Source organism: Acinonyx jubatus, chromosome A2, assembly GCF_027475565.1.
Source record: "Acinonyx jubatus isolate Ajub_Pintada_27869175 chromosome A2, VMU_Ajub_asm_v1.0, whole genome shotgun sequence".
In the NCBI taxonomy this organism is placed as follows: domain Eukaryota; kingdom Metazoa; phylum Chordata; class Mammalia; order Carnivora; family Felidae; genus Acinonyx; species Acinonyx jubatus.
In genome coordinates this window covers 136,096,440-136,122,977 of record NC_069383.1, presented here as the reverse complement: position 1 = coordinate 136,122,977, position 26,538 = coordinate 136,096,440, and the positions used below count along the sequence as shown (strand labels likewise).

Genomic DNA, 26,538 nt, shown 5'->3' with positions numbered 1-26,538 from the left:
TTGGACTATTTTTGAACGGATAATTCCCAAAGTCATGGCACTCTAATTTAAAAAAGAAAAACAACAACAACAAAAAACATGGGCAGAATCTTTTTGCAAAAGAATTCAGGAAGTTAAACGTAGTCCTCAAGCATTCAGTGGGCGTAAGACAAATTGTTAGTGCTGTATATATAGCAAACGTCTTACAAACACGCTGTGTGCCAGAAATAAACAATATTGTCTCCGTATGATCAGCAAAATATGTCTAATTATCCATCTCCATCTCTGTTATATAGGATGTATAGAAATAAACAATACATATCCATGCCAAGATCACTTAAATTTAAATTAGATCTAATGTGAACTGAATACACACTCAGCATCATATATAGCAGCCATCCATGACGGTGCCGAAAAAGTAGGCATTTGTGGGATGCCTAGAGGGATGTTAACTGGTAGATTTGGTACTTTGGGAAGGTTCACATTGGGTAGGTTCACATTGGGTAGGTTACTGGTTAAACTCCTGTGGAAGAAACAGACAGAAAGAAAAAAATACCATCACAGTGACAATGCAGATGCGGCAGAAGCACATGACAGTTGTAAATAAATTGGCCAAGTTCACAGCAAGACAACAGGGGAAACGCAGGCCACACACTTCAGAAGACAGCTCACGGATGGGGCATTGTGGTACAGCTCAGTAGTCAGAGAGAAATGACAAAAGTTAATGGGAAAAAAATTAACTACAGAGTGACTTAAAAGTGTGAAAGCTCACAGACACCTATACACAATGATCACATTATAGAAATGCCTTTGTGAGGGGGCTCTGGTTCCCAAATGCACTGCCGTGAGAGTCCAGAACTTGTCTGACACTAAGGACATGAAGTGCATGGAATACTTGGCATCGGTGGGGTGGGGGCTGCCGGGGAAGTGACTGAGACCGATACAAATGGTGGCGTACTTTCCTTTTCTTACTTTTATTCGTAAATTATTTTTGAGGGAGGCACATTTCTCAAGTCAGATATTAGATCCAAGGCAGAATGGGAAATTGACCCACTTGAATGCATACTTCCCAACTGTTACTTCTGAAGACAGGTATATGTGACATGGGGTGTCCTAGTTGAAAGCAACTAGGACGTCTTTACTTGGACGAAGGGATTGTACCAAGAAGAAGGATTAGCTCTGAGTCACTGTACAAAACACTTAAAGAAACTTGCTCTCCCAAACTAAGTCCAATTAAAATGGAGAAATGTTTACACACCTAAAAAGACACCTAGGAAAAGAAAGTTCACCTCTAGTTCTAAATTCTTGGACCGTAAGTGGATTTGAAATGTGGCCTCATGGGGCACCTGGGTGGCTCAGTTGGTTGAGCGTCTGACTCTTGATTCAGCTCAGGTCATGATCCCAAGCTCATGGGATCGAGCCCCACAGTGTGCTCCATGCTGAGCATGAAGCCTGCTTGAGATTCTCTCTCTCTGCGCCTCTCCCCCACTCACTCTCTGTCTCTCTAAAACTAAAAAGAAAAATGTGGCCTCGTGTTAGAGCGGTCACACTTGGAAGTGAGATAAAAACTGGAAGAAAGAATGCAGGGGTTTGGGGGGGCACTGGGGATGTTCTGTTTCTTTGTGTGATTATTATAGGGGCATGCTCGGTGTGTGAAAGTTCACCGAGCAGTGTGTTTTTCTGCAAACTGTTAAAATTAATGGAGAGTTAAAAACGTGACCTTGCATCAGCTTCTTGTTTTTTGAACGGAGATTGATCAACTGACATGATGAAGGAGAGACGGATGACCTTACGAATAAAGAGAGAAAATAAAACAAAACAAAAACCCCAACTCGAGTCAACCGTATCTCTGCGGAGGGACTGTGGCATTTACCGCTCTTCGAGCTGGCACCGTGTGCCTCTGTAGTGGCATTTTAAGGGTGTTCCATCCAGCCAAAGTCACTGGCACGGTAGAGCCCAGCCTAACTCTGCATCTGAGAGGAGCCTTCCTGTTTAAGTGGAGTTGACAGAACTTTGGCAGAGGAGTTGAGGGTTTCTTTTTGGATCTTGCAGAAGAGCAAGTTTTGCCAAAGCAGATCTGCCCTGGGCAAGCTGTGTTTGACTAACAGAACCCTTGCAAGGGTTGGGGCTGCCTGGGGGCAAGCCTCCTGATAAGTCAGAAGTCCTGGGCCCCACAGAGAGTCAGGACATCTGCCTCCCTCTAGAAACAAGTTACTCTTTCACAATGGCAATCCGGATGGAAAAACCTAGAATGCAAAATATCAAGCTAGCGTTCTTTTCCTTAAGGGAAACAGGTTTGTCTCACAGGTTTGTCCTCTGCACTTCACGTTTTGGGAAAGTTAACTCGCTTCTTTACTTGGAATGAAAGGGTGCCCTTCTAGGAATGGTCAAGAGAAGAGTAGCTAAATATGACTATTAGGTAGAAGAAACAGTGGAACTTCTTCCTTGATGCTTCTCTGTTTAACAGGAGAATCTGCCTCTGAAGTCAGTCCCTGGTGGCTCTCAGACTTAAACACTGCCATGTTACAAAACCGTTGGCGATTTCCATTAAGACATGTGTAAGCCTACATAAGCAAATGTGATCATTAGATGATACACACACTGAATAATGATCAAGGAATTAGGAGATCTTTAGAGATGGCAGCCTGGCAAGTTAAAATGTCAATTCTAAGCAAATTAAAAGTAGCTAGAAATGAATAACATACAGATGTATGCAAAAGCAACTTAATTTAAACATATTAGCGGATGGTGGGTACACAAATTAGAAATGAGCTTTGTTTTGCATATGCAAATTTGAAAAATACTTATATTAATCAAAGCATATTGTATTTGTAAAATATGACATTTTGGCTGGATTACTGCACTGGACTCATAGAAACATTTCCTTCATGTGACATACTAGAATGCTCTACTTTTAAAAGACTGAAACATGCTTGATATTTCTGCATTCAGCAAAATAATATAGTGTCGTATTAATGTTACTAATATTTCACTTGGATATTAATAACTTGTATTAATAGTCAAAGAGGCAATTCCAAGCATAATATACATGAGAAAAGGGAGAATTTTCTAGTAGCACTCAGGTCAGATCAGGCTCCAGGAGCCACTGATGGGGATAACAAATTGCCCTTTAGTAACTACCTAAAAACAAGTCCATCACAGGCCTCTCTGTGAGAATCATAATGGGACATCTCTGGATACTATAAGAGGTGTGAATTGTAATCACAACAACTGATATATGTCAAAAATCAGACTCATTCTGGGGCATCTGTCTGGCTCAGTTGGAGGAGTGTGCAACTCTTGATCTCAGGGTCATGGGTTTGAGCCCTGTGTTGGGTGCATTTACTAAAAAATAACCTTGAAAAAATTAGACTCATTCATTTTAGGGACTCTGCTAAAAAAAAAAAAAAAAGGTAGCTCCCATTCAGGTCAAAGGGACTGTCCCTGGATCACTGGATTAAAAAAATATCATCTGCTCTCTCTCTTTCACATGGATAAATGTCACAAATGTGCATGCCTCATTTCTATGGATGAACAACCAGAGGTAGAGACATCTCTTACTTCTGGAATAAATTCTAATCAAGACTGTGTCTCCATGCAGAGAGGATATGGTTGGGTCTTCTCTCAAAGACTTCTGGATGGGGTTAGACTTGAGATTCAGAATGCCTTCCACTTTATGAGCCATTTGTTGCATGAATCTACATAGTACATCTTGTCTTCTTTTGGTGCTCTGGACACTAAAGCCTTTCTCCATGATTATCCTTAGGTCTAATCCCTGGCTTGGGATGTGGGCACTCTTTGATACCTTCCTATAGTTTAGAATGATGTTTCCCAACCTTTTATTCATTATCACCACCAGGCCCCCAACTGCCTTCCCCGTGAGAATTTCATACCACCAATGTACTGTGTATCTGTTTATGAACTGTATGTAGACCTGTGCTTTATACGTATACATAACAAGAGTAAAAATTTTTTTGCCCCTCTTCCCTGCCAAGAACCAATTTTTACCAGTCTGGGAGCTATGAAGCCCCTGTTTGAAAAGTATGACCTAGAGAATAAAGTTCTAAACTTCATGGGATTTTAGAACCTCCCAATCAACTTTCCAACCTTATAGCTTGCTTCCTTCCTAATCCATGCTGGCCAAAATCAAACATTCACCGTTTCTACTTCCACCATATTTCTGCATTTGCTTATGCTCTTTCCCAGCACTCACCCTCTGGAAATCTTACTCTCCAAGCCATTCCCTTTGTGACTCCTCAGTGGAGATTTGTTCCCCTCTATTCCATGCTTTCATCACACTTTGTTATGCTATTTCTACATTGGTAAATATTTAAAGTCATTTTTCTTTTGTGTATGTTGCTCAGACCCAGCTAAATTGAGATCCCAGACCAGGGGATTATATCTTTCTTTCTTTCTCATCCCCACAGTTTTTCTATTGTATCCTTGTAATTTGCAGGCTGTATAGTTCTTTAATAAATGTTAGTCAATAAATATTTATTGAGCACCTACTGTGTCCCCGGCTCTGTTCTAGGTGCTAGGGAGGCGCTGGTGACCAAATGTGGATATGGGGTGAATATGGAAAATCACATTTTCCAGAATGCTTGAAAAAGTCTTGGGTATTCAAAGTCTTTGTTTTACAAAGGAGGATAGTGAGGCTCAGGAAAGTCATCTGACTTGCCCAAGGTCACCCAGCAAGTTAATGGCAGAGTCAGGAGTTCAGTCTCCTCTCAGTCTAGTACTTTTGCATTTCATCCCAGGTCACCTACATGTCGCTAAGGTGCCTTTGGTCTGACAGTTCATTAAGATATTGATATCTTTGACAATCTGGAAAATGAGGTTATTTAAAAAACACCTTTCACATATACATCTCAGGCAGAGAGAGGTAGAGTGCATTCTGAGAAATGAGAAACCCAGATTTTTCAGTGTGCATATGTCAAAAATAGTGTCTAGAGCAACCATTCAGAGCCCTTTTAACCTGAAATGGGTAACCATGAAGTGTGGATTCCCTGTACCTGGAGGTGTTTAAGCGGAGACTGAGACATGATCTGTCAAGGAAAAGGTGGTGTGGAGTGGGTACATAGTAGTCCTGGGGAGCTTCGGATTACTTGCTTTCTAAGTTTGCTTCCATGCCGAAGGCCACAATGACTTGACTAACAAGGAGCCAACTCTGAAGAGCTGGTAGAAAGGCTGCCCAACGTCAGTGAGAGCCAAAAGCTCATATTCAGGGCTGCAGGGAGAGTTGGGGACAACCTTCCCAGCAATGGCCCTATGACCTTTCCTAATGGACACCCATGAGGGCGCTATGGGCTCTAGCTTGAGCCTATTCTTGACAGGCTGACGGCCTTCCGCTGTGGTTATAGAAGCGGTACAATGACATTTTCCACAAATGCATAGAGATGCTGATCATGACGGTTATCTGGCTTAAGGGACACAGAGATGCAGCGACCCATTCTCCCTTGCAGAGATGGAAGGCCATCTTTCTAGAGAAAAGCAGCACTAGAACTTGGCCATGTTACTCTATCAAGTAGCTTCAGTTGTATCAAGCTCAAAGGATTATATTTCTGGTTTATTTTGCAGGTCTATATTTTGAAATAAGAAAATCTGAAGAAGAAAGAATACTTCTGTTTTTAGCAAACTCAATATATCAGTAGCATTTTCTTTTCAGAGTGCTGTTTTTCTTTAATAACTTGAATGTTAGTTTCTCTTGCAGTAAGCTTTACAATGCATTTCTCAGTCATTTTACCTATAATCAGGTGCCTGTAATCACAACTTTTGAAAAATGGAAGAACAGAGCTATTTGAATATAACAATTATTTGAGGGAAAGGCTGTGTGTATGTATTGTCTGTGTGTGTATGTGTGTGTGTGTGTGCGCGCGCGTCTGTGTGTGTGTGTAATGGAGGAACACGTGGTAAGATTAGAGAAGGTTGTACAAACTGAATCTATTTACCTAAGTCAGTTTCTTGTTCTTGAGTACGCATCATCATCGTCATAATAATAATAATAATAAACATTCCAAAAAGAGCATTCTTTACTTGGGAAAAAAATACAAAAAGGAAAATGAATCTCTGCTTCTTCACTAGTGGTCAGATAAGAGTTTGTACTTTCTCTTCACGTGATAGGAAATATAGAAAGACTCATTGTTAGCACATAAAAGGAAGTCCCAGGGTCTTTTTACCCTTCATTTTGTGCCGGCCATTTCTGCAAATCTGTCATAGCACCCACGTTCTGTTTACAAATCAGCTAATAAAATGTGTGTGGTTTCAAAGAATTGTAATTTCATGTATGTTTTAGTTGGCACTTCCAAATGTGTCCATGTACTCCAAAAGGCATGTACTATTTACCACGAATTGAACAGACCACAATCACGGTCACTAACCAAGAGCACGGTTTGACCCGCAAAAAGCTACTTGAGAAGAAAAAAAAAAATCTACATAAAACATTCCCAAGCTATTATTCACAACTATTCATGCTTCCCTAATGGTCAGATCTTTAAATTACTGATCCAAGAGTTCAAATTTTATTCTTTTAATCATTCAAAAGAAATCCTCAGCAAAACCCTCCCTAACACGTCCATTTGTGAAAGTCATTTTGATTCTACCTTTATTTCTTATGTTATCGAGAATATTTAATGCTGTAAGAGGAATAACAGATATCTGCTTGAAGAATTTAACAGATTATAAAATGACGTCAATGACATTCTCCCAGAGCTTCATGACAATTCTCAGATACCGGGTAGGGACATTTTAAAAAGTCAGTTTTATAGAGGAGAAGTTCAGAGAGTTTCAAAGTCTTGCCTTCTGGCTGGTAAGTGGAGGGCGAGGCCCTAACCCCAGGGCCCTTGAAGAAATACTGACGGATACCAATCATTTCCTCCCATGTTTGGTAGTAACAGCATCCACATTTAAACCCAAGTAAGTACAAGCTATTTCAAGACCATTACTATTTTGAAAATGTGAATATTACTCATTTGAACCTTTCCCTTTTCTCAGTTGTTCTCCACAGCACAAGTGTCTTGAATATAATGAGCATTTACAAAAAAATACAGCCCCTCGTTCACGCTTGATCATTAAGGGACCCAGTTTAACTCTCCTGCGTTAGAAGTCAGCAGGGCCATATTAAGAGAAGGTTATAAACCTGAGAATAACAAGCCAAGATTTAGATTTCTTGGTACTTGCGAATGAAGAGCAACTACCTATTAACTTGCTTTCAGTAGGGTAAGTCAAGAAACTTCTCCTGTGGCTTAGACGTGGGGGGTGGGTGGGTGATGTGTGGCTGAGAAAGCTATTTTGCACTCATTTCTTTGTCAGTTAGAGTCGTGCAGTGTAATATGAAGAGGAAGAATCTTAATCCAGAAAACTGTGTAGAGACAGGGCACAAGTCAAGTCCTTGAACCTGAGGGAAATGTTTTAGATATTTGTTCTGAAGTACCTCAAAGTGTGCTGTACCTACCCCCGTGATGCTCTATACTGATTGTTACTTCTCAAAGATGGAAAGGACTAGAAAGAACAAAATGCTTTTCTTACAGAAAAGAAAAAACAAAAAGGAATCTGACAGGGCAAAATTAATACCAGGCTTTATTGGAGCTTTTCAAATCATACCAGAAAATTCTCAACACCTAGCAGCCCTCTACTTCTCTAGAAAGGGGAGCCTAAGACTGACCCTCCAGCATTCTTGAGTCACAGCCCTCCTTCTTGCTGGGGACACAGGTGGCACTGATTCTGCCAGACATTTCCAATGGGATCTAAGATTTGCTAAGCAATTGTGGAAATTGCCAAATTTACACCCTACAGGATTTCCGGTCGTTGGTCCTACAGGAGCGATGTCCCATTGACAAAATAAGAGGTCAAATACATTTAGGAAGCTCCAGGTTAAACAGAGTTAAATAAGGGTCTGTATTACCATGCTCTCAGAGTTTTCAAATATGCTGCTGTGCTTTCTGCTTCTCCAGGAGATATAGGTGTGGGGTGGATGAGTGGGGTAGATAGACTTTCCTAAACATATCTGGCCACAGAGAAGTCTTCTCTCAAAGTGCGTCTCCAAGGACTAGACCAGGAAATGGCAAACTGTAGCCTACAGGACAGTTTCCTGGTTTTGAAAATAAAGTTTTATGGGAACACAGCCACACTCGTTCATTTGCCTTTTTGTCTGGTTTTGGTTTTTTACTACAAGGGTAGAGCCGAGGAGTTGTGACAGAGATTATGCACCTTGGAAAGCCTAAATATTCACTACCTGGCCTTTAATAGAAAGAGTTTGCTTGGCTAGACCCCTATGGAACACACTGTGGGAAACATTAATTCCTAGGGTATCACCACTGGAGTCAGCTACACAGTACTAACATCACAGCCAGGTTTCTATCCCTTATTTCTTGTTTATCTTGTGCAATAAAACAAAGATTTCACTTCATAAAGCATTTCTCAACCTCCTTCTCCCTCCCCCACTTGTGGGTGAGCATCACAGTTAGAAACATGTACAGTGTTTGCTCTCTGTCCTTGCTAACGATAAAAACTGTGACACCGTTAATCCATTTCTGTATGACTGTCCAGCCATTTGCACCCAAACTCCGATGATATCAAAAGAGGCTTCCTTACTTGACTGGTTCCCATGACTCCCGCTCAAAGCCCCTGTGAATGGATTGTGCAATTGAGGACTCCATCAAATCCACATATCTAACCACAAGTGGGGCAAACAGGTCTTGCAGGTGTTTGTGAAATTTTCCATTGCACAAATTATCTAGAACAGATAAGCAAAAGCTTGGTAAGAACCCACAGTTGGTTTATAAGCATACAATGTACATACAGAAGGGATTGTCTTTTATATTAAATATACCGTTTCTGGGGGAGGCGAAAAAGAAGCAGGGGGGAGGTAATAAAAGTATATGAATGGCACTGAAGCTCATGATTCAATCTGTGTGGGAGGAAAATGGAATTCAAAAATATTTTACCCATTTGTTTTGTTCTTCTAAAAAGGGAAAGCACGCTCCTTTAAAAACACAGTGAGGGGCGCCTGGGTGGCTCAGTCGGTTGAGCGTCCGACTTCGGCTCAGGTCATGATCTCACAGTTCGTGGGTTCGAGCCCCGCGTCTGGCTCTGTGCTGACAGCTCAGAGCCAGGAGCCTGCTTCCGATTCTGTGTCTCCCTCTCTCTCTGCCCCTCCCCCACTCACACTCTGTTTCTCTCTCCTTCAAAAATAAATAAACATTAAAAAAATTTTTTTTAAATTAACTCTAAAAACACAGTGAAAACAATAATCGACAACTGGTTTTCAGGTTTTCCTTGCACCCACTCCCCTCCCTCCCGTGACATGCCCAGAAAGAAAGAGCATTCTGTCCCCCTCCCCTCCTTCATCACTTCTTGGAAGGAAGGTTTATTTTATGGCTATGTGTTGCTGTAAGGTACTGAAACGCTTGGGGTGTTATTTAGCTGGAAATTGTTTTTCATCTAGAAAACATCTTTCAATAAAAATTTCAAAATGTGAAGAGGTTAAGTTAATTAGCTTGTTCAAAAGCAAATAAAACACACAGGCATGGGTCCCGCTTATCACACAGCTCTTGAGTTCTCCTGCCTAGGGAAGAGAGGGCTTTCCTGTAACAGGACATTTGTTGGAAGAACGAGAATGGCCATCAGCTGTAAGCTTGTGTTGTTTTTAAAGTCATAAGAAAACTACGAAGGGGGTTCACAAGCCTGTAGTCTGCCTGGGACAGAGGAGACATTTCATTGATCTGTTTATTTACCTATTATTGATCTATTTATCTGCACACCACTTAGGAAAGTCAACCAGTCGAAGACGATACGTACAATCAGTACGGAGAAAATCATTCAGCAGCTGAAACAGTGGAAAACTGTCCCATGTGTCTGGGGGCTGCACCTCTAACGCCGCATCCATATCCACTGCAAAGAGTGACAGGAACGTCTCCGCATGCTCCACCATCAAGTCTGACCACCACGCAAAGGCCTTTGAAATTTGGCAGAAAAACAAGAGACAAAGAGGCGATGAGCTTTTCTCTCCCACCGAAGATGTGAAGTCAAGTCCTCACTGGTCAAGATTAATGGTGCATCAGCAGGGTTTGGTGACTTTATTGTAAAAAGAACAGCATTTTTCAGACAAGTGGGCTTTTACGTGTCCCGAGGCAACGCTTTTCATAATTCCAGGCCTGCCTTCAAACGTATTCTGATCTGCTGGTCAGAGGACGCAGCCGGAGGAATGGCAGACGTGGAACTTCTGTTCAATTTACAATAATCCAGTACGTTTTGAGTCATGCTCTTTGTCACTGCCGTTGGCTAGCTCTTGCTCTAGGGTATTCGAATTTGGGAGTTTCTTCACTGTGTTTATGGGTTTTCTGCTGGTCTAACTTGAAAATTTGCAGTTATTATTCACTTACATCTATACATCTGGGCTTAAATGTCTACGGGCTCATACAAGCTCAGCAACTCATTATTTCTCTATGCATCGGTAATGTCACTCCTATTTCATACCAAGGCAAAGGAAACCATTGTTGCAATTGTCACCAAACTTTTAAGTCAAAATCTCTTTCAGCAGGGAGCCTCTGGTTTTGCATCCTGCCTGTAGGGAAGATCAGGCTTACGCTAGGAAGCACTCAGTAAGATCAGGACTTACTTTTCCGGGGGTCGGACACATATGTACATTGAAAACCAAAAAATATCAGTGAAGTAACTCATTTTCATGCACGTGGGTCCTTGGAAATCATTGTGCAGGGTCTCAGGGACAACATTCGCATCGGACGAGGCCAGATGTGAATGCCATTCAAAGGCATGCATGCATGTTGACTAATCATTTCTGGCAGGGAGCATGCAGAATGAGTGGCGGTGTCAACAGCCCCCCCCCTTTTTTTTTTCCTGATTTCAAAGAGAGCAGAGAAACAAAAGCAAATTGGCTGCCCGTCTTGTCCCCCAGCCCCCAACCCAATGCCGTAAAGTATTTACATTGGAAACACTTTCCGGAGCATTCACCAAAAAAAAAGATGGGAAGGCATTTGGAAACATGAAAGATGATTATGGAAATAATTCCATAAATGAAAAGAGTTTGCTCAATGGCCAAGCTCTTCTGTGATTCATTAGTTATTTGGGGATATTCTAACAGCCACTAGGAGGCAGAATAGGGGTCCACCTCTCTTCTTTCATGAGATTTCATTTTACTTACTTCTCCTTTATCAACATGTGGCTGGTTTGCAAATTAAATGGAAAAAATCAAGTCATGGACCATTCTGCAAGGTCAGCGTGGCTGGAAATTGACACCTGCTGTTTCCATTTTAACTTACAGTAAAACCTCACCGACTCAGAGTAAGGAGAGAAGAGAGATGCTCGCCTGTCAGCAAAAAAGCCTACATTATGGGGTTTTCTAAAAAGAGATATCATTTTACTGCTTTCAAATGCAGTCCGTACTTGGGCACGAAAGCGAAAGGCGTTCGCCGGTTGCCATATAAGTGTCTCATAAATGTAGAGGTTTTTTTTTTTTAAACTTCTAATAACCATAGACCCACTGATGCTGAAAGTGAAGCCAAAGAGATAGAAGCTTTAACTTCAGAGGTCCTGGGATAAAACTTGTGAGAAGAGCCGTTAGAATTTCCAGAGAAAGTTGAGATCATGTCAAACATTCCACTTCAGAAAAATGAAAAGAGCCACATCTGCAGTTGAATTGCCACAAGTATTTGTCTCTGAATCGATGAGGTTTTATTGTGGTTTTCCTGCCTGGGCACGAGGGCCCTGGGGTGTGGGGCTGGCTGCACACTGACTACCTGGCTAAATCCGGCAGAGGAAGAAATCCTCCGCCCCACCCCCGGAGCTCTCGCAGCCACCTGTGTTTTGGGCAGAGACCTTGAAAATATTGGAACTTGCTGGAGTCCCACTCCCGCCCCCACCCCTAGATGGCGGGATGACTCTCATTAATCCTGATGCAGGAGATTTGCAAACTTCACAAAGACACGCCAAATGTTGGCTGATACTTCCTCATTAGTTATTTTATGAACTTTATAGCTTCAGGGTGAGTCCAAGTAAACAGTTACTGGGAAGACTGAGTTGCCTACTCAGATATGATTTTGCTCTAGGATGACGGGGGCGGGGGGGCGGGGGGGCGGGGTGTGGAGAAAAAGAAAGAGAGAGAGAGAAAAAAGAACAAAAAACCAATCCTAAATGTCTGAAATTCCAAATTTCTTAGCCCAACTTCACGCCTGGTTCTTACTAGGTTTATTGAGACGTTGCAAACCAGAGGCCCAAATAAGCACCCACTTCTATCTATAGAGAGCCTAGTCCCTCATTGGAATTTCATAAAATTGAGCAATTATCTATAGCTGTTGCACGAATAGGTGTATAGATAGGTAACCCTACAAAGAACAATGACTACCATGATATGAATGATCACTATTGAAGTCTGGCAGAGAAACTTTGGATTCTAAAGTGAAGACCATTTAAATGTAATAGCTGTAGGAGAAATGAAGACCAAATCTATTTCTGTCCACCCAAGGTAATTCTTCCAGAACCACATCAGGAGGTTCTGGAGAAAAGATTCTGGCAAGGGCAGTCACAACCAAAAAGCCATTATCATAATTTCAATCAAATGAACAGAATCCGTGTGACTGGGTTGGGCAAGGCAAGCTTGAAAATTTTAAAAAACCACCAAAACAAAACCTAACAACTATTATTTATCTCACGCTTGTTCATACAGGTGAATGCTACTTTGGTACACGACTGAACTCAAAGTCTGTGGGCATCCGAAGCCTTTGGAGATCTTTTCCAAAGATAATAAGGAGTTGTACTTTGGCTTCTAAATACTTACCCGCTCATTTCATTATTTAAAGGCAAAGATGTATGCTTTAGGAATACAGTCCACCACACTGAACACATTGTCTATTTTGTACACAAACTACATGTATATATGTACCCCTTCGGGTACCACAATACATATATACATATACATACGTATACATAGAGAGAGATTGGAAAGGGAGAGCAATGATACGTGAAGGCATTATTCGTGTGTATGTGTGTGTGTGTGCATGTGGGAATAACTTCAGCTCTCAGAGCAGAATTAAGCTGAGATTAAGAAATAAATGTGACAACTACCACCGTATCGTGCATGCGTGTATGTGTGACATAGTTCCAGATGATGAGAATGTTTTCTCTTGGGGTATTTAATTACTTTGTACTGGAATTAAAAATGATTCTAAGGATTGTTGGGGTTTTTTTTGGTGAGGGAGGCAAGTCTACTTGTCACATTCGTTTGTGTAGAGCCACGAAACGCCATGGCTCCACGGCCGAGATCCATGCTTAGGGTTTAGTGATTTTCTTGAGTGTATCTGAGCGATCAGAGAAGATGCAAGGAGGACTGGTCAGTAGAAAAAAAAATCTTCATACTTCATTCTTTTTGGCAGCCACACCTCGTCTTAAACACATCAGAGCAAATTCTACTTCGTTAGCTGTAGTCCAGGGGGCTCTCGACCCAGCTCTACTTTGAAATCAGCTGGGCAGTTTTACAAATTACTAATATTCAGCTCCTCCCCGTGAGATTCTGACTCCTCGAGCTGGGGTGACACCCTGGCATCAGTAAGTTTTAAGGGCTTTCCAGGTGATTGCAATCTGTAAGTGAACGCTCCGAACAAACGGTGCCTTTCTGGATGCTTCCACCTTGAAAAGAGCCCCTTCTTCTTTCCACATATTCTGTCTGTACCTACCACTTGACACTTTCCACATAGGTTTTGTCCTTTTTCATGATCACATACTCAATATATTTGGCTTCCTTAGCAATTCGTCCCCAAAAATGCAACAGCCAAGCTTTGCTGAGGACTTACTACGTGCCAGGCATCACGCCAGACACTTTACTTCATGTGGACTTCCATCCCCAAACGACCATCTGAGGTAGATTCTATTATTCTCTCTCATTTACAGGATAAGAGAGGTTACGTAACCCGGTCGAGATCATAAAGCAAGGGGCAGGTAAAGCTGGAATTCAAACTCAAGCTTCTCTGACACAGAACCCGAGCTCCTGGCCACTATGCACTGTATTGTTTGAAGGTCAAGACTGCCTTATGTTTCCTTGTTCTCCCAAAAAGCACTGAGGTAGGTTGCCTCGGTGCTTAGCAGATAGGTAACTTTTGATCCATTCATGAAATTCTGTGATTGGGTGAAATTACTAATTCAGGAAACGATCCTGTACATTTCTCTAAAACCGAATCAAGTCTCCCAATTCCAAAGTGTGCTGAAGTTTTCAGTCTAACTTCTAATGGAAACAGAATTGGATTTATTCCTACCCTATTTACTTACCCCGGATGCCTTTTCAATGCATAAGATTAAAATATTTTTATGATGATGGTTATTAGGGCAGTTTAAGATGATGATTAGCGCTTACTGAGAAAAGTGCTTGTTTGGAAAAGTAAAACAAACAAAAACGTCTTCTTTGTAATATCAGCTTCCCTTTGGTACCTCTTTTGAGTAATTTAGGAAAATATTCATCCTTCCTTAGCCTGTAGCAGCCTGAGAGTATCATGTGATTACAAATGAAGCATGTCTGTCACTTTTGTTCTTCTTTTAGTTAAAAGGACAGCAGCACAGCTGTGACTGAGGAAAGCCATCCTCTTCGTATCCAGGTCTTTAGAAATGTGTAGATTTGGTTTGGCATCATGGGAAAAGCCTCAACATCCAAATCAGGGGAGGGCAGGCCAGAACCCCTGCGGAGCTCTGGAAATGATTCGGTGGATACCCAGAAAGAACGTACTTACCGTCACTTAAACCCCCAAGGCCCCCAATCTGAAAAGGATGTCCTCTAGGATGGAGTCGAAAAAAAAATTATCCTAGCCCAACTTAATTTTATATGTCTGGAGGTAGGTCCTAGTTTCCAGGTTTGCAGGGGGTTGATTTGGCCCCTCTTCTCATTCCCGTCTGTGCACCGCTTGTAGGAGTTAGTTACACTCGCCTCAAAGGGTCTTCACCCCGTTCTTAGGAGGGTTTTGGGGGGAATCATGATTCTTTGACACTCTCTCTATATATAAATACTGTATATATGATTCACATACAGACAGTTGTAGAGGAAGATTAGTATCACTCTGGCTAGCTACTGGTTACTACATTCGGTACTCAACTGCTGTGGCAAAGGTAAGTACAGACGGACGTAGGAAACTAAGACAGGCTAAGGACAGGATCCAGGCAGGTAGGAGGCGCGTGTTGGGATGTAACTGCACTTGTTGTTAAGTATATCACTCGCTTCATGCACGCACAAGAGAACCCCCACATTTACCCTGCCGTGGAGGGCCATTTCACAAGCAGTCCACTGGAAGTTGCCGTTACATTCCTCGGGTCAGTGTTAGGAAGCAGGAGCACCCAGGAAAAATCCCAGTAGAAGACATGATACTTGGAAGGGCATGCACAGACTATGACAGCAGGTGGCTGGCTCATTCGGCTTAGTCACATACCTCTTTTCCCTGCCACGATCAGCCATGATTGAGTGGAACAGTAGAAAAACAGGGAGGAAATTTAAATATGCAATCAGGCATTAGTCGGGACGATTGGATTTATGGTGTATTATATATTATGTAACTATACTGTCAATTTTCCTGTATCATGGGAATGATCATTTTAAGTGCTTGAGAAATTGCTTTTATGGAGTGCCTTGGTTCCCCTCTTGCTGCAGAACTGAATGGAGAGGAAGAGCGAAAATTAGTGCAACTTTCAAAAAGGTTATTTTAAGAGCAATTTTAAATCTCGGTTTCTGAAACAGGAAGTGACAAAATAGTTTGACCATAATGGCATCTTGGGATCTTTTTTCTTTTGGAAGGGTTGGGTTGTTGAAGTCCTTGCAGTTTTGGGATTTAGTTAGCCTTGAAATCCCTTAGTTTACAGCTATTATCAAAACGATCGTTTTGACAGTGGTTCGTAAAAGAAAAAGAAAAAGTAGGCTGTATTTATTCAGATGTATGTTGGAGAATCGACAAGTTGAACAACACAGAATAATTTGCTTCCGTCACTGCATTTAGCAACCTAGGTCATCCGAGATTAACCAGTGAAGGCTCTCGTGCGAGCGGAGTAAGTTACAGAGATAAATTCAAAAACATGGCCTGCGATCCACACACCAAATAAAATAAATAAAAACAACAGTGGTGGCGACAACAACAACCACAAAAGACCAAAAAGTATCGTGTGTGTTCCCGACGATAACCTTGTGCTGCTGGAATACATGTTATCTTTAAAATACACTCACCTCTTTTGCTTGTTGTTAGAAACATCTGAAAACTTAAAGCTGAAATGTATAACATGTAGCCACTTTTTGTTTGTTTTAAACCACCTTCCAAGGGCTTCTCCTTGCAAAACTTCCACTCGCCTTCTCTTTGCAAGGCCAGTTAAAAGAACATGTGTGTTAAGGCATCTTGTTGGTTTGAATTGCTGGGAGGATGGGGTCTGCACTTTCCCGCTAAGGGACACCCAGAGAAACAACTTCCCGCCCGGCCCGCTCACCTCCGCGTGGTGCTCCTCATTCTGTTGGAGAACCTCAATGACTAGTTCAGCAAGACGGATTGTGTCTTCGAGCTTTTTGGCAGGAGTGATTAATCGGCCTACATTTTCTGTAGTACAAGAATTGGTGTTAAAATTCAGTGAGAGCTTCGGGCTAGTTTTGCGGCCATTAGAACTAGTGGATAAGACATTTCAAATCATCACCAATTTTTTTTTCTCTAAAGGTTCATGCAAATGTTCAGTGCCACGTAATTAGTAGTGAGCAGACCATAAAGCCATTTTGTTATTAACACCATCCTCATTATAATACATATTAAGAAAAAGCAGTGCTCCAGCTGCAAATTTTCATAGTAAGGCTATATTAAGTTTATGACAGCCCATTTCCAATTGAGTGACATTTTGTACACACGTTCTTTAAAGACAGCATAAATGCACTATCTTATATCACTCTCTAGACTGTGTTCGCGCTACCTGAGGCAGGACTCTGACCCCTGACTGCTGTGACATTTGTTTCCTGGATTTGTCCCTGAACGTTTGGTACTTCAGCTTTGTTTTTCATTACAGGTCTGCATGTTTAACAGGTATTGGAATGTTCATTTGGAACAAACAGAATCAAACGTCTGGCTGTTTGAAGTTGTCCAGGGAGGAAACTGAAAGCTAACGGACATTCCTGAGCTATTAGGTAGAAGACAGGATAGAATCATTAAAAGGGCGTTGGGGGTAGAGGACTGGAGGAAGGGATGGTAGTCTGTGCCACGGTTGGTAGGATTGAAATTTTATTTGGGGGGTGGGGGTAGTGGTGGCAATAACGTACTCAAAACTGGTTCTTTGTTGTTAGTTTTTATTATGTTGAAAGCATTGTGTTTTGATCTGACCCACGACCAAACGGAACCCTGGTTCAGGGTGAGTCTTTCCAAGAGCGGATGCAGGAATATTTGGTGATGTCATTATGTTACCAAAAATGAGAAACTTTTTTTCCTGGGGGAAATCTTTTTATTTAAAATGTAAAGATGTTCCTAGCCAATGAAATTGCTTGAATTCAACCAGTCTGAACCCACAGGGGATCCTCTATTTCATGTTTAAACCTTCCAACTCTGAAGCCTCGGAGACGTTGGGAGCACACGGGATGAAATGGCAGTAGGATCCGTTAGTGTGATTCCACAGCCAGGTTATATATGTGCACAAAAAGACTGCCAGAACTTGTTTTTATCCCCTCCTCTAAAGCAGATGTATTTTGGCGTCAGGATTTTTCTAACTAGAGAAAATTACTTAAACTTCACAGGAAGGTTTTCTTGTTGTTTATGCTGTTGTTTGGCCGGGGGGGGGGCAGGGGGCGGGGGGTGCGGAGATGAGGTTTAAACAAATAGGTGACTGCCAATTTACAAAAGAAATTTAAAAGGGCCGTCTCATTTTCCATTGTACGTTTGTCAGACAGGCAATGAACATCAGACGAGTAGTAATGTGGGATTTAATAATGAAAAACAAATTCAGTGAGCCACTGTATAAAGAGTATTTCAGCCAATGGGAATGAAGAATGGTAGATGGGGTTGGGGAAGACTGTCGAGGTCCTGGGAGTTTCAGTCCAACAAAGTCCCACGACTGGAGCGAAAGTGGGCTTTCTGGATTCAGGCCAATGGGACACTCCATGGTTTGTACCGCACACAGGTGGAAATGGCTGGGTAGGGTTAGGGCATGAGGGGGTAGCAGGGGACATAAGTGTGCAGATCAGGCAGGGAATATCTGACACTCAGGGTGAGGACATGTGAAGAGTTTAGGGTTGATAGCTCATCGCCTGGTCCAGAGCAATGACTGTATGGAGAGATAAAGAGTGACAAGGTTGATTTCTGTGCTTTGGGGGCACCAGGCCCGTTTATAATTTCATAAATGGGCTATCATAATTTCATCAGGAGACTTTCAGGCATTTCTACAAACATACTGTGTATATATGTTTGAGTAATATGTGTAGAATGAGGTATTTGCATTTTGATAGTAAATATGCATAAGCTACTATTTTTTATTAGTTGATATTCACATTTACACATCAATTTGCAAATTCCTCATCCTATGCTTATTACCCATTCGACACATACACCCACCCACATACACACATCACACACTTACAGACATTTTCTAGTAACCAGACAAGCCTGCACATTAATACAAATCTGCAGGAAATCCCACTTGGGGCACATCTTTGAAATCTCTAGCTTTAAGAATAAAGAACATTGTCCTTTTGGGTGGAATACTCACCAAATCTAGGGGGATTTCTAGCTGTACGTGACACATGATATAGACATGAAATAATTCCTACCAACATTTGTATGTACTTTTATTTAAAAAACTGTGAATGATTTTCATGTCTGGAGAAATCCAAGATGCTTAAGCTAGGACCACCTGAAGATTTGTTTTAATATGCAGTACTCTTAGATTGACTACAATATATATTGATAGATACACATAAAGTGTATATGTGCATGCAGCCATTCTATAAGTGTGTGCACATGTACACAGATATGTGTATGCCTGATGTATATATACAAACAGTATGTTTAATAAAACCTTTTGCAGTTTTATTTTAACAGGCAACCATTAACATAAGCAGGTTAAGGATCCTTTAATCTAGGATGCTTGATCTTCCAATTAACCCATGGAGCAGATTTTCATTTACTATTAATTCGCTGCAATTCCATTATCTGTAGATCAAGCCACTTTACTGAGACAAGATACTATTTTCCTCTTCATTTGCGTAGCTAACTGACTAGCTAAATGGCAAAAATTGTACTGGAAACAACTTGTCTAAGATGTTGTCTTTAAAGAAAATATTGTGCAAAATCCTGTAGCACGTCCTCCCTCCCCCCTCCCCCAGCAGAGGTCAAGGAGAAATTTGTGCTTAAACGTGACTTTTTTTTTTTTTTGTCACTTCCGCTGTCTTGAAACGTATTGCAACATTCCTATCTCCCAATCGTGTACCTGCTGGAGCACTGAGGAAAGGCAACTACAACTACAATATACTTAGTAAACATTTCATACAACAGAATTGAAGCTCATAACATATAAAAAAAATCGTCATGCAAAATGTTATGCAACAATGTTATTTTGTGCTGACATTGAGGTTTGAAAATGTTGCATATGTCAGACATAGCTAGAGACAAAAAAAAAAATGTGGACATTTGGAAATAAATGCTCTCTTTCGACTGTCTCAAAACCTACAGTGTCACACTCGAGAGCCGGAGCCGCACGCAGCTCAGTGTTCCAAACCGAAACAAAATTTCCAGAAGAAAAATGAACGGAAAAGCAAACTAAGCTAGAAAGCTGCTGAGTACAATAACGGTAGAAGTTTACAGTACTTGGTTTTGGCCTAGGCATGCCTTTGAGCCTCTGAGATAGCATGCTGGTCTGCGTTTGGGAGGGTGGAGGAGGCCCAGGAGGCGCTGGGGGGGCTGCTCAGGTAGGTGAGGAGAGACAGTAAAAAAAGTAAAGAGACAAAGTGACTTTTTACAAAGGTGACAAGTAAGATGACAAACTCTGAAAAGAACAACCAAACAAGCAAATGTGATAAAACACAAATGGAGAGCTGCTCCTTTCTAGGAGTCACTGCAACGTTACAGAGGCGTGACATTGTGCGACAAGGGACGGGACTCTTACCAGCGTCACCAGCACCACCCTACCGAGACACTCAGAGGCTGAATGCAAATACTGGATGCCCTTATCCAGACGGATACACATGAATGATGGTGGCAGCATCATTGGCAGAGAGAAGATACACTTTTGTTCAATGAAGAACGCCTCTGTGTTAACAGCTGCTTCCTTTTTCCAACGATCAGACTTATGGATTCACAGCTGGAAGATCTGGCTTCTCCCCTTCAACATGCTTCCTAACCTTCTTAGGCAACCTTACACCTTCTACTTAAACCTCCCTGTGCTTCAGTTTCCTCAGCTGCAGACTGCGAATGTTAATATCTTTCTTATGTACCTCGCAGGGATGATGCTAAGAGCAAATGAAACAATGCTGGACAGATCTCTCTAAAGCCTAAGGTGCCTACAAATGTTTATTGTTATCTCTGACACTGTGAGGAGGCAGGAATGAATTGCTCTACAAAAGCAGATGAAGGGCCATTATTAGTTCCAGTGAGGTAGGGAATATTCTTGCTCCCTTTGTGGAATTTCAACATGTCAAAATCTGTCATTTTTTTTGGGGGGGGGGACGGAAATGTGTGGTATCTGATTGTTTCCAGCTCATTTAATTATTTTCAGTTTGGAATTCTCGTGGCTTTTATATTGTGGGTTGAATCATATATAAAAACTTGCCAGCTTATCAAATATGTTACTTGCTATTCCAAATGTTAGAATACTGTAATCAGCACTTGACCCATCTGTCATGTGGTTTACAATATCAGCACAGCAAGCATCCTATAACAATAGCCTCTCCTTCAATACAGGCACAGAGCACTGTCAGCTTTACAATTCTCTCTCTTTAATGAGTGTCTCATTAACCTTAGACCTGCTCCTTTTTAATAGTTCCTCATTTATAAAGCAATCTGCACGGTGAGGGGGACATACTCCATTGCCAAGTGCGCTTCTGGGTTTGCTTAAATTTTCAACTGGGAAAATGAATTTTACTTCAGGCTTATAGGAAATGTAATGCTAGCAACATTAATAAAAAACATGAGAAATAAGGATAAATAAGAATATTCTGGTGAAACCATCTATTAAAAGCAGAAGTTGATGAGGTCTTTTGATCGTGGGACCACCTCGATGTTTTGAAGGCAGGACTAAAAAAAATTATTTATCAGTCTCTCCTCTTATTTAAACCTTTTGTTTGGAAAAGATTGTGCATAAACAGATTTGGAAAAAATCAGTTTTGAATTAAAGCTATTTAAAGGAAGGCCACTGTGGATCCTTGCTTTAGGAAAAAGAAAAACCACTCTGTATTTTAAAGTTTTGTTAAAATCTGGTTTTCTACCTCCAGCTGTGCTGAAAGTTAGGTACGTCGCTGGTAACACACCCTCATGGCTCTTTCGATGAGTGTGTGTTACCTGAGTGTGTAACTTCTTACTCTTTTCCCCCAGGGAGCTGAACCTATGTAGAGAAATACCTGACCTGGTGGTTTATAAAACAATGAAATGTCCCTGGGCTGATCCATAACCCCCGAGGGAGCAGAGACACATTTCAGCTCAGTGGGTCTTGATGAGAATTCGTAAAGGGATTCCCTCTTGCCAAGTGCCTGTCCAGAATTCTGACAGTGAGGTTTGCCACCAGAGAAAAACAAGCTCCCTATTTTTTTTTTCCTCACAGAGCAAAACAAAAACATCATACCTTGGTTTCCAACTTCATCTACCCAATTACCATTGCTCATGTTTACACAATTAAATCTGCTTGGCTTCCAGAGAGAGAGTTAAATGTGACTGCAGAAAAACAAAAAGACAATTCCTCCACATGCTCAGCTAAGCCAAGGAAGAGAAGCATCCAGGAGAGAGACACGCTCCAATTAGCCCTTAAATAACCTGACCATTTCTGCTTCCAGTGAACGCATTGCCAGTCCCTGAGATATCAAATGAGAGATGGATATGGTTGATGGAAAACCCACTTACTACCAAGTTCCAGCCTATTGATGTGTTGGTGCAGGTGCCAGTGGTAGTATTATGCTATCACTGGAAATAACTAGCGGGTAGCAGTTTGCTATGATTTGGGAGCTGGGGAGACCAGAGCTAGTGTAGGAACAGAATAAGCAGATAGACGCGTCCTGCTTTCCGGAGGACCCTGCCTCTCTAAAATCATTGCTCCATGGACCATACATTGAACACACGTTCACAAGTCCACATGATTTCTTCAGTGATGCTATCCATTAAATACGTTTCATGTCTTACATCTTCATCACTCCCTTTCAGAAGATTTCGCCGCTAGCACAGCTTGAAGTACATGGTGGTAAAGAGGTGGGTGAATCATGCATCATTTCCTCTACTCTTTTCATTGTAGCCATTTTGCCTCTCTCCTGTAAGGACAGGATGGCGTGGCCAGTCCATTCTACCTCCAAAGTATCTCCTGATGTTATCTCCCACTGTATAACGTCATGTGCCCACACTCTTGCCAAGGTGATCGACATGCAATTCACCTCATCATCTCTACCTCAACTGTCGCCAAAGACTGCCAGCCTGCCTTCAGTACCTCTCCTCCTCTGAAGTTCATTGTCCATGCGGCAGCCAGAGTGACCTCATAAAGCATGTATCTGAGCCTGTCCTACTCCTGCTGAGAAGCCTTTATGAGATTCCTTCATAACAAGAGTTATACTTTCATGTGTCATAACAAAGAGAGTGCCTGCCTTCATAACAAAGGTCCACCTCCTTTATTGGTACCTCTACTGAGCACACACGGCCCTTAAAAATAGCAAATTATATTCAACATCAGTCTCTCCCTACCCCATTGAATTCTGTATTTCTAGGGGCGAAAGCAGTGCCTAACCCAGGGCAGGTCCTCAAATATTGCTGGAAGGAAATCTTCAGTGGATTCTGCCCAATGCAGTGCTTTCATGGAAGAACAAAGATTCTGTAGTTGCAAATGCATATAAACTATACAGTAACTCTATCTCTTACCAAAAGCCTCTGGTTACTTAACAAATATACTAAACTGAATTGCTGAAGAGTAAGCATCATGACTGAAACTTCCAAACCAGAGAACAACTTCAGATGTCTTGATGCAATTAAAAATGATTTGAGATAATTTAACGTAATTTTTACCTAAATTACGTTGTATCAATAAAGAAGAAATAATGCTATTATAATATGTTTCTTCTCCAACTTGGTATCTTTGTACCCCAAATCAGGCTTTGTCCTTAAGACTGGACAGTTGCACCTAAGAAAAATGAACTGAATTCTGGGTAGACACAGTAGTAGACATCTGTTACTCTGTTATGTACAGTAAACTTCCTCAGGACAACTGCCTCTTTACTCCACATGGTTCTGGCGGGAATGTCCAGTAATGTCCTACAAAGGAAGTCACGTGACCCAAGCCAGGCCAACCACAGCACCCCACACCATCCTGGGCAATAGGATTGGCTGAGAGATGAACATGTCACTCAAGCTGGGCCAATGAGGCCCTTCTCTGGAATGTCAGACAATTGCCTGGCAAGGCACATTCTTTTTCCTCTAGGGTCATTCACTAGGATAAAAAAAAACTGGTGCTATCTATAACCACGCTGGTCTCAACCCCTTCTATTGTGACTCCCACTCACATTGAAGAAGTCTGTCAGCAGTCGGAGAGATCAAAACGCACTAAAATTTTTTACTCCTGAGTCCAGGCGTTTCTTAGCTATGTGGGGCAAGAATTCCCTTTTCTGACTCAAGCTTTTTGAGTTTTTTACTTTTGTTGTGTGTGTGTGTGCATGTGTGTGTGTGTGTGTGTGTGTGTGTGTCACTTACTATAGCAAGAACCCTGATTCAATAGTACTATTAAATATTCATGCAGTCCCCAAATAAGCCTTTATGTACATGATCACAAGCTCACTGGGGCAGGATGTTGGGCATCTGAAAAGATGATCAACAGAAGTAAACACTTCAACAAAGACAGGGAATCCTCCAGACAGTTCTTCCTGGGGAACCAGCCTTGACTTCCTGGACATCTCTTCCTGGGAATGCATCAAAGATCCTGGCTTAGGTAAAATCTCCGTGTGCTGTATTCCTGCAACAGTGCCTTGTGTTTCCCTTTACCATATAGTCAGCAGAATGGAATTACTTGTTATATGCCTGTGTTCTCTACCTTATCATAGGCTTCCAGCTAGGGACCATGACTGCTTTTGCTCATTGCTCGGGTGCCTGGCAGAGCTCCTGGAACTTAGTGAGTAGTTAACAAATGTATATAGAGCTATACTGCAATGTTTTATTTTGACATTTATGATAAAAGGATATTTTGACATTTATGATAAATCAGCTGCCCCCTAGATTCCATTGACATCCCAATCACAATCCCCTGATCAGCAGCTTCAGCATCAAGTAGGAGCTTGTTCAAAATGCAGATTTCCAGGTCCCACCAGAGACCTACCAAGTCGGAATCTACGTTTCAACAAGATCTTCAGGGAATACTGAAGTTTGAGAAGCACTGTTTTATATCCCATTTCTGAAATCAAATAATGTGTCTACACTACACATTTGGATTTAGAAGTTTCCTTTTAAATAAAATACACAAAGAATGACAGCTAATATATAAAATGAATATTTACTATGTGCCAGGAAGTGTGCTAAATGCTTTATTTAGGATATGTGTTTTGATCTTTCCAACAGCCCTCTGGGGGGAGGAACCATCATCAGCCTCTTTTGTAGAAAATAAAAATGAGGGGCGCCTGGGTGGTTCAGTCGGTTGAGCGTCCGACTTCCTCTCAGACCATGATCTCGCGGCTTGTGAGTTCGAGCTCCACGTCAGGCTCTGTGCTGACAGCTCAGAGCCTGGAGCCTGCTTCTGATTCTGTCTCCCTCTCTCTCTGCTCCTCCCCTCTTCACTCTCTCTCTCTCTCTTTCTCTCAAAAATGAATAAACATTAAAAAAAATTTTAAAGAAAATAAAAATGAAGCCTAAAGAGATTAAAAAACCCATAGGAACCAAAATTGTGATTTAACTTTTTGGTGTAACAAATCCTGAGTGCTCAGGCTGGTTCTGAAGTAGTGTTTTTTTTTTGGAGCTGTACATAAAAGATGTACATAAAAGAATGCTGGACAGCATCAGCTGTCATGTTGAAAACTCGGGCCACTAGGGGTACCTCAAGTGGCTCAGCCCCTTAAGCAATCAACTCTTGCTTTTAGCTCAGGTCATGACTCACCATTTGTGAGTTTGAGCCCCACATCAGGGTCTGTGCTGGCGGCGTGGGGCCTGCTTGGGATTTTCTCTCTCCCTCTCTCTCTGCCCCTCCCCTGCTCTCTCTGTCTCTGTCTCCCTCTCAAAATAAATAAATAAACTTAAAAAAAAACTCAGGCCACTTAATGGATTGTGGGTGGGGCCATTATCTCTTGGCTGACAGATAAAACAGCCCAGGGGTGGGGTGGGGGCTCCTGAATATGTACAGGACCTTGGACCTATAGGAAGTTTGACTGGAGATAGGAAAAGATACAGAATCTCAACCCTACAGAATCTGCTTGGCCATCCTTTGGATGCATTTGGCCTGCTCTAGCAGGTTTCTGTCAGTTGCAGACAAAAACAAGTCCTCATTTCTTTGGCAATCTTAGGGCATCTCAACTGCCCTCAGGAAGACTTCCCAATGAAAGGTGGGCAATGATCTAATCCCAGAAAGGAGTCCTCTTGTTTTTTGTTTGTTTGTGTGTGTTTTGTGGTCTTCCTGGATCAAAAGTTGTAGATACTTTTGAACTTGGCCACTGAATGAATGGAGATTGTCCCAGTTGAAAGGGCTGCATGGTAGAAAAAACAAAAAGGGATGCTGTTTGAATTTAGAAAGATCTGAGTTCAATTCCTGCTTGAGAACGTCACTTACCCTCTCTGAATCCATAAAAGGGGTAATAATAAAGCCTTATTTATAGGACTAAGGGACAGACTGAATTATCTATCTATCTATCATCTATCTATCTAATTTTATAAATCCTTGGCATATTTGCAGGAAAAATTATTTTATTTCGAGTTCCAGTAGAATCCTTATGATGCTCAGAAAATTATGCAAGTATTTAGCCAAGAACTGAGGCAAAACACCAATAGTAGTGTAGACTTTCTCAGAGCTTGCTGGGTTCAGAATGTGTGACGGTTTAAACGAAATGTATTTAAAATGATAGAATTCATTTGCAGGAGTCACAGCTTTTCTTTTATAGAGTAGCAGCCTTTTACATGTTTTTTTTTTAAGATACTGTAATTAAATAGCACATTTAATTTCTAATAATGCCACCAGACAGAAAGCATAAGCCCACCGAAATGCCATGTGCAGAGTCCCGTAGCCTACTGAGGCACAGCCTGATTGAAGGACTCTGTAGCTGTCCACCCCAGTTTACATAGGTGACGCCAGCTGTGCCCAGCCACCTCTGTTGGTTGGCTTTGCATACCCATCTGCGTGTTTGTGCTTTGTTCCCTGTCGGGAGCCTGAAGAGGGAGGGGAAGGATAAGAAAAAAGATTTAAAGA

The 26,538-nt window shown here is 41.7% G+C and overlaps 1 protein-coding gene across 17 annotated transcripts in view; it reads right to left on the bottom strand.

Annotated features, from left to right (window-relative positions):
• Positions 1 to 26,538, bottom strand: part of CADPS (calcium dependent secretion activator) — a 474,516-nt gene that overhangs the window by 85,586 nt on the left and 362,392 nt on the right. For 7 of the 17 annotated variants that reach the window (XM_053219134.1, XM_053219135.1, XM_053219139.1 and 4 more), the window contains 5 exons: positions 16,438 to 16,544; positions 11,138 to 11,158; positions 9,775 to 9,931; positions 8,569 to 8,710; positions 356 to 502 (listed from right to left, as the gene is read on the bottom strand). In XM_053219134.1, the coding sequence (XP_053075109.1) occupies positions 356 to 502; positions 8,569 to 8,710; positions 9,775 to 9,931; positions 11,138 to 11,158; positions 16,438 to 16,544 (574 nt within the window). The remainder of the gene's footprint in view (positions 1 to 355; positions 503 to 8,568; positions 8,711 to 9,774; positions 9,932 to 11,137; positions 11,159 to 16,437; positions 16,545 to 26,538) is intronic. The other 10 variants (XM_053219136.1, XM_053219137.1, XM_053219141.1 and 7 more) reach the window with 3 other exon arrangements.